The 8,903-nt window shown below is 34.5% G+C and overlaps 1 protein-coding gene across 1 annotated transcript; it reads left to right on the top strand.

Moving 5' to 3' along the window:
* The first annotated feature begins 7,411 nt into the window (after positions 1 to 7,411).
* On the top strand, positions 7,412 to 8,032 carry LOC113345916. The gene is made up of 2 exons (XM_026589561.1): positions 7,412 to 7,524; positions 7,598 to 8,032. Exons 1-2 carry the CDS (start codon positions 7,460 to 7,462, stop codon positions 7,890 to 7,892), a joined length of 360 nt encoding a protein of 119 aa, XP_026445346.1. The 5' UTR covers positions 7,412 to 7,459; the 3' UTR covers positions 7,893 to 8,032.
* Positions 8,033 to 8,903: the final 871 nt, after the last annotated feature.

Genomic DNA, 8,903 nt, shown 5'->3' with positions numbered 1-8,903 from the left:
GTTATGAGGATCACTGAAGAATTTCCTGTTAAAGAAGAGCATGATCTCAGTTTTCCAAAGGAAGAAAACATATGCAAACACAACAGATAAAGAACGCAAGCACCTGAACTCGCCAGTGCACGGAAAGAGTTATAAGTCCAGACATGAATAGAAGCATGCATAGACACAAAAATTAGCTCATCTCAAGACACATACTACAAAGAAAAATAGGTACGGTATGAGATCTCTATTGATTAATGTGCACACTCCGTATTATGGGCTGCTTAACTACAAGAAATAGCTCACTTACTTTCGGGGGGATACACATTTCTCTTCTTTAGCTGGTGATTTAGTCTCTACTGCAGATAATAAAGACGTTTAAGCACGTAAGATATATCAAAAAGAAAGAGACTTGATACAAATTAAGCAGTTAATATCTCAGGCTAGAATAATCGTTTTGCATTTTAAAGTGATATGAAAAGAAAAAAACAAACAAACTTACTTGTGTCCTTCTGAAGCTGGTAGTTCACGGGTGAAAATCTCAGGACTGGGATTTGCAATGTAAGTTGAACAATTAACAGATAGCTAGTTATTATTGGCAAGGTAATTAAGTGATGAACACATGACATGACAGATATCCGTAGTGATAGTTAGTGCTAAAGTAAATTGGCAGTGGTACTGATAATTATTTGCAATGTGCCGCAAGATCTGGTACTGGTGCTGATGGTGGCTGGTCGTAAAGAGTTGATGGGTTGAATGAGCTTTAATTGGTCCAACAATATCCTATATCTTTTGCTCTTATATTCAGATTATTATTCGAGTGAATGGGTCCAACAACATTCTGAATCTTTTGCTCTTATATTCAGATTATTATTCGAGATATACAGTTGCTTACTGTGCAACATAGTAATCCAAATTCAAATAACGATCATAATACCTGTTTTTGGACTCCATCAAACTTGCACGTCCGGGCAAGCATCACTAAGGCATGTACGCCACCTGCCACCGTAACCTCCATGCTACCTTTATCATCGGCCGCGAAATATGCAAGTGCACCTGCAGCCCGTTCATAGGAACATCAAATAGAATCACCAATTCAAAGTTAACCTTGTATTCCTTTACTACTTCTCTAGAATATATCAACGAAAATGAATGCAAAGCACATACAAGGACTCCATCACCACCGAAGGGCCATTTGAAGATAAGATCCACTAAAGCTTTTATTCCACCTGCCTTAGCAAAGGCGGCCTGAAAATAAGTATTACCAATTTTAGAAATTATGAGCTTAATAAAATTTTTATCAAAAGATAACACCATGCACAACCTTGTGCTCTTCTCCCACAGAGAGGTTCCAAAGTCCACCAGCAGCTTCTTCTGCGACCAATCTATTCACGGACCTTGCCAAATCAGCAAGGATATTGATTCCTCCTTCTTCAGCTACAGCCTTCGTAGCTTTTGCATTGACCGACAAGTTTGCAAAACAAAACTCCATTTCGTGTTTCTAGTCCCTGCAACAGAAAGGAATCGAACAGACATCACATTTCCAAGTGCCACCTAATCGATACTCATACAGTCCATAAATCCAATCTCTTATAGCTGCCCACAGTGCATGTCCTAAGGGACTTCATAATTCAGCGGCGAAACTCTGAGCGCCGAACCATCCGCTGCTTTTATCAGCATTTTTAAAGGAAGGAAAATCCAAAGGGGGTGAGTGAGGAACATCAGAAAGCAATATGATCCTATAAAATGACACATTAAATCAATAAAATTACCATTGTTACAGCCAGAATCGTCATCTCCATTTGAATGTTGTTGCCGTTTTTTTTGCTCGAAATACTGTCTTTGCCTGAAATTTTATAAGAAATGTCTCAACACTCAAATCTACAACATAAGACACTTATAACCAAATCTTAACTAGGAAAATTCCAATGAAAACTAGCTTCATGAATCATTTGCAACAAATAATCCAACATACACGAAAAAACAAATTCACAAATGTTTGAATCACCTTTTATGTGTTGATTTTCTTGACTGAAATTTTACCATTCCATTTCCAACAAACATGATAAAAAATCAAAATTAGAATCAGATAATGAACCATCAACAATCTTAGCATAAACAAATGCAAAGTAACTCACCCAATTTTTTACTTAAGCAAGTTAACCGAAAACCCAATCTAGAATCAAGCATAGAATTCTCAAATTAGTAGTACATGATAGAAACATTTTTGTGTCCATATTGTCCTTTATTTTTCTGTTTGTTGGTACTCGATTTTGTAATTATTATGGTGTTTTATCTGTGTATAGGTATTTTTGGGCAATAAATATTTTTGGAAAAATCGGCTCGAAAAGTTGTCTAAGTGCACCCAAAGGGACATGTGTTATACGGACTCCGTAAACGGATAAGGGGGACCACTAGATAAGAGGCACCTTTCTTCTCAAATTTAAAATCTGGTTTTGGCGGAAAAATGAAGAACACTCATGGCAGATTTTTTAATCGGATTTTGGATGGGTTAAAGGTAGACTCAATGGCTGAAACTTCATGCGTAGATGTGATATACCATAATAAAGTTAGTATGAGTGATCTTATTGATTAAATTTGGCTGAATGGTTATGTGGAAAATTAAAACAGTGACCATGAGTTTCACTGGTTTTACACGAATTGTGAAGAATTTAAACATGTACTACACGTGCTTGGAAGACTTAATCGACATTCTGTAACGTAAAGAAGATTTAGAAGAAAGTTAATCCAACTGCAGATTTGTGAAAATCAAAAGCAGTGGTAAAAATGGAAAGAAATTTTTTTCTTCAATGCCGAGTTATGGAGGATTTTTTGGGATTTATGGAGGAGATTTAATGCTTGTTTTTGGTATAAATAGAGTCTCTAGGATCATATAAAGAGGTGTCGAGAGTTTGGGAAGCTTAGGAGACCCAAGGAAGAAGAAATTTGAGTTTTACAAAACTTGGTTTCTGCTGCTGCTGCTGATGATGAACATCAAGAACACGAAGAACATAAGACGCACAAGGGGTCGTCGTTCTTCAACAGTGACATCGACAATAGGGTGAGGGTCGTATTACTACAGAGACAACAAGAATATACCTGTATCGTATTTTGGAACAGTGCTTATGCGACACTTCACTTGCGTTACAGAATCCTGTTTGTAATCATTTTCTCCAATTTCATCATTGTAAACCACTTTTGAACAAATAAAAAATATTTTGAGAGTAGTTTTACTATGATGAGCTAAACCCAAACACTGTGACGACGGAGGGGGCCGAACTTCTTACATGGGTAATTTTAATAATTCTTTTTAAGTCTTTCGCATTAATTTTAATTGAAATTATGATTTGAATTAATTGGTTGTTATTTAATTTGATGATGTATGCTTAGTTTAGGTGTTTTGATACATCATGCTTAGGATTTACAATCAATGTTTTGAGAATCTACCTTGTCAAAAATGGAGTCCATATGTATATTTTTTGAGCTAAAAATTGTTCAGAATAAATAAGTGAACCTTATGTTATGAAGATTGGCTAAATCCTTAGTCCCAGTACCCTCGCCCGTTCTTTAATATTTATGTATATATATTTTTATTAAATTTAAAAAATTTTCTCTTCACAAACCTTAGAGTACGAATCCTATTTACTATTACTACAACATCACTGTAAAAACACATCAGTTCAGTAGAGGAAAAAAAATAGTAATCAAGACCCCTGTTAAAATCAACTTCAAAGAACACCAGAAAAAAAAAAAACTCTAGAGGAGGCAATAGTTGGCTTTATATTATCTCATTTGGTTTTCCTTTAAGCTTCAGTAGTTTTGATGCAAATGTGGGTACAACTAAATCAATACAGAAAATTTAAACAACAACAACAACAAAATTTCTAATACCTGAATAGGATCTGAAATCGATAACCTCGGCGTCAGAGTCTAAAACAAAGATCGAAAGCTAAGAACTGGAATTATCTCCATCTTTTGGTTATGAAACAATTAGGAAAAAGAAGTGTAAATCTAGGGCTTTAAAAGATAAAAAGAAGAAAATAAACAGAATCTTAATAAGGTAACGGATCTATGACTATTTTACAAATTCCTGGCTTGCATACCTGTCTGTAACTTTTCTTGATGAAGGCGGAAATTTGCCCAATTTTCTTGTTGGAGCCGGAAATGTGCCCAATTTTAGATTTTACTTTTTTTTTTGCCAGAGTCAAATATGGGAATGGATGTGACAAATTCACGACAATCACCACTGTCGGTAACGTATACCAATTACCAACTAACCAATAAATCATGCACTTCCACTTCATTCGTCGCTTTCTATCATTTCTAATTTTCTATGGTTCAAAGTAAAATTTACGTGAAGTTATTTTGTATGAATTACATTACAGAAGAGTATTAAAGCGTATTAAGGTGAGCATTGGCCACTAATAAAGCAATAAACAGTCTATAACACATTGGCAAAAAAACACTTAAGATTAGTCACCATCTACTACGAATAAAGTATGTACCATTTCAATTTGCAAAGATTTAGATCAAAACATTATTCACGTCGTCTAAATTGAGTTACGTAAAGAAATTCTCTAATTGCTAGGATTAACACTTTACATATTTGGAATTAACTAATTACTGGGATTAACCCGTTACATTTGTGGCACTTTTTTCTTTTTGATCGGCAAAGAAGAGTTTATTTATCAAAAAAGAGAGCATATAAAAGCTATACCACCATAAGAAAGAATACAAGGTAATGAGGAAAAAGAAAAGAAGGAAGGTAACAATCTACCAACCTACACAGGATTAAAATAGATGTTACACCAATCTGACATTACAGTAGAAGAGTTAACTGAATCAAACTCTTTAACTGCTAGAGCACAAGTAAACAAACAATAAATGGCCTTATTCACCACTGCATTGACATTGCTTCTTTTATTCGTGAATACTCTTGGATTTCTTTCTTTCCACAAGCTCCAAACGATGGAAAACATGTAACAAGTTCCAAACAGCCATGTTAGTTGCATTTTGTTGAGAAATATACCAGGTTTGAAGAGAAGGAATAATGTTTATGTGAACACAATAGAAACAGTGCAACTTCTTTATAAAATTATTCCAAACATCTGAAGCAAAACAACAATGAAGGAGAAGGTGATTACTTGATTCATTATTGCTGCAGAACAACCAGGTTTCAGGAACTTCAACACCTCTTCTTCTCAGAAAGTCTCTAGTAGGGAGTCTGTCATGAGCTATCAACCACAAGAAAAAATCAACTTTTGGTGGACACTTCAGGTTCCAAATAAAAGTGAATATAGAGTTTTCCAGAACAATACCATTATCCATTGAAAGTTGATCATAAGCTGACTTGACTGTATAAGAGTTTATCTTTATTAGAGGCCATTGCAGTTCATCTTCTTGAGCAGCATTTAGTTTGAAAGAAGAAAGATCAGCAGTAAGAATATATATGGAGCTCAGTTCTTACAGCCACATTCAATCTTGCTGGGACTTGAAGATTCCAAGAAATATCATTGTCGTCTGAAATACACATCTCTGCAACAGAAAAATGCTTTTTTTTTTGGATAAAGCATACAAATTAGGATAACATGTTTTGCTTAGATGGTCATAAATCCAATTATCATCCCAAAATTTGATAAAAGCACCATTATTAACTTTGAACTTAACATTCTTCAAGACAAAAGCCTTATACTTCATAATAGACTTCCACACGGATCTCCCATAAGAAGACTTTGGAGTCTTAAGAATCCAAACAACACCTTCATTGCCATAATTTTCATGCACAATTTTTCTCCAGAAAGCTTCTTCCTCAACTACACATCTCTAGGTCCATTTAGAAAGCAAAGCGTTGTTAATTTTTTAAAAATTTTTGATCCCAAGACCACCAAACTTTTTCCTTCTGTAAAGATCTTCACATTTAACCAAGTGAATTTTCTTTCTTCTCTTGTTATCATTCCATAAGAAATATCTCATGATTTTCTCCAACATTTTTATAACAGAAGCAAGTATTTCAAACAAAGACATGTAGTAGATAGGTAAACTGTTAAGCACACTCTTTATTAAAGTAATTTTATCTTCTCTGGAAAGTAAAATCTTCTTCCAACCTGCAACCTTAGCAATGAATTTCTCAATAATTTTATCCACTTGGCAACACCTCCACATTTATCTCCATATATCCTGTTCTGTGCACTTTAGAGACTCATTCTATCTAGTACTAATATCTGAAGCAATCCATATGTCCAATTACATTACTGTTTGACATGGATTACCAATTTTGTTTTTGTTTCATGGCTTTGTTAGTATACATCTGTTCTACGTATAACAAAAGCAAGCTAATTAGCAATGGATATATGAAGCAATCCTTCGTTCTCATATTTCTCATTTTGAACAAAAATATAGCTATCCGTAATAATATTCTAGCACTGATCTTCGAATAAATTTTTGATGGGTGTGTTTTATGATGGGGCGTGAGGGAAAAATAATATTTTGACATGTGTCTTTCCAATTAATTGCTTTAATAAATTATGTTACCAAAAATATCAAGATAAAATATCGCCAATTAAGATAACTAATAGTATTTTCACCAAAAATATACTTGTTTGATATTTTTGGTTATTGAAATTCATTGATAAGAAAGGCACGTGTCAAGATTGTCCCTCATGCCCCCATCATAAAAACCCCTCGTCAAAAATTTATCCTCCAAATTTCAGGAAATTTTTATTGTCCGCCTCGAAGGAATATAAGTCGTTGCAAATATTCAACATAGGATGAAGAAATATTAACAAGTCGTCGTGAAACATTCAACAACGAATTAAGTAGGCATGCGGAAGATACAAAGAAAGTATAGAAGGTTAAAGACATTAGCGTACGAAAACAAAGATTATGCATATGTCAATGCAGAAATATTGACTAAAGATAATTTTGGATAAGGAAGAAAAACACCGGCAGCTATTGACAGAGATTACTAATTGAACTTCGCCCACAAAATCCTGTATAGCTAGTTATTTATTCATGTCTTTAACCTTTTTATATTTTTAAGCTTGAGTGCTTGACCATTTGATCTGAAAATCTCTAAGTATGCATATTTTTTTAATACGTGTTCTTTTCCGTTTAACCAATTGTTACCTAGTACGTGGTTTACCTGGATGTGTCCGAAGAGATTGTTTGGCTTGTACGGCCAGGAAACAACCGGCCGAACCATATGTCAAACCTCTAAAATATAAAAGCATATCCCACATAGTTTTTAGCTAAGAGGTAATTGAGACGCACACACACTGTGACAATGATGAAAATTCATTGATAAATATAATTGCCAATTCACAATAACTTAGTCAATTCGATTTTTTTAATGTAGTTTAACCAAAAAAAAATCAACAATATTTGTCGCTATAAATATAGCTTATATAATTGCCATATAATATCCGTATCTTCAGAAATCAAACCACTAAATATTTCAATCAAATTAATAGGAGTTAATACCATGGAAAAAACTTCTTCTTTAGTGTTTGGCGTCCTTTTTTTTATGTTGGTGGTTCTCCAAATCGTGTAAGTACTGCTTGTCGGAAATCCTACGTTTTTTTTCCCCATAGAGCTGAAGTTTAATAAATGTTAAATGCAGTTATGTCAGTGGCATAGATCTTCCAGAAGGTGTTGGACAATGTGATGCCAAACAGCAGGTAGATATCGGAAGCATGTCGTCCTGTGCTGCATGTGAGGCTGCTTGCAGGAGCGCATCATTTACTTCAATATGCATAACTGATTCCACCAACACAGGTGCATTGGCCTGCAAATGTTGCTTACCAGATCATTTGAAACCTATCCGCAAAAGTGCCGCAGCAACAACAACGACGTCCCTTCCGTTCCTTTCCTTCTCCTTGTTTTTGGGTTTCATGGTGAACAGGTTAATTAACTAGTTTAATTGGCCATCTCTGGCCATCATTTGTTGGTTGAACGAATAAAAAGAAAAACAATTGACACTACAGCTCGGGTTCAAACCATGTTGATGTACTATGTTGTTATTTAAACGTATACTATGTTGTGCATGTTATCCTAAGCTTCCATTCCATTTTAAGCTTTATGTAGATTGAAAGTGGGTCCATTACCTAAACTCCGTGCTATATAGATGACTGTAGAAATAGGACATACAAACTCATCTTGATTGGAAGTTTGAATCTTATCGAAATCACACCTTGCTTTTTTTTCAATACCCTTGTGCAGCTAGTAAAGTGTGAGTTCTTGAAAAAACTTGATGACGCCCCTTTCACAAATTTCAAAGAGTATAGACCCATGTTAAAATGTTGCTTATCTGAACAGGAGGGCGTAGAAGGCGCCATCCCTATATAATTTCATGGTTGAACGATAATATTAAATACTCTGAACGGCAATTAATAAAAAATGGTTGGTCAAGTAACCGGACCTGCTTTTCCGGTACATTATTATGGAAAGTAATTTCATCGTTGAACGAGAATATTAAATACTGACTTGGTTGCTTCTTCAGATGGTTGGTCAAGTAATAAAGAGATTGTATTTTCCAATACATCATTATGGATTGGATAGGGCATCAGAAAAATAATCATTATGGATGGATTGGATTAGTCTTTCTGATAACTATATTTGATTCTCTCATTCTTGAACCTAGTCAGTATTTTTAGATAAAAAAATGACCCCTCCCTCGAATCACTTCAAGTTGTGACATTAAAATTCAATACAATCAAAGAGAAGTCTCAAAAAACAGGGGAGGGTTCAAAGTCAAACTTCTTGACTGGAAAAAAAAAAGAATCCTCCCTCGAATTCCTTTGAGTTGTGAGACATTAAAATTCAATACAATCAAAGAGAAGTCTCAAAAAACAGGTGAGGGTTCAAAGTCAAACCTCTTGACTGGAAAAAAAAAAGAATTGAATTCTAAATTAAATTCTAAAATAATT

This window comes from Papaver somniferum, unplaced genomic scaffold (genome assembly GCF_003573695.1).
Source record: "Papaver somniferum cultivar HN1 unplaced genomic scaffold, ASM357369v1 unplaced-scaffold_84, whole genome shotgun sequence".
Taxonomy (NCBI): domain Eukaryota; kingdom Viridiplantae; phylum Streptophyta; class Magnoliopsida; order Ranunculales; family Papaveraceae; genus Papaver; species Papaver somniferum.
Note: the sequence above shows the minus strand (reverse complement) of the source record. Positions and strands in the feature narration are given on the sequence as shown.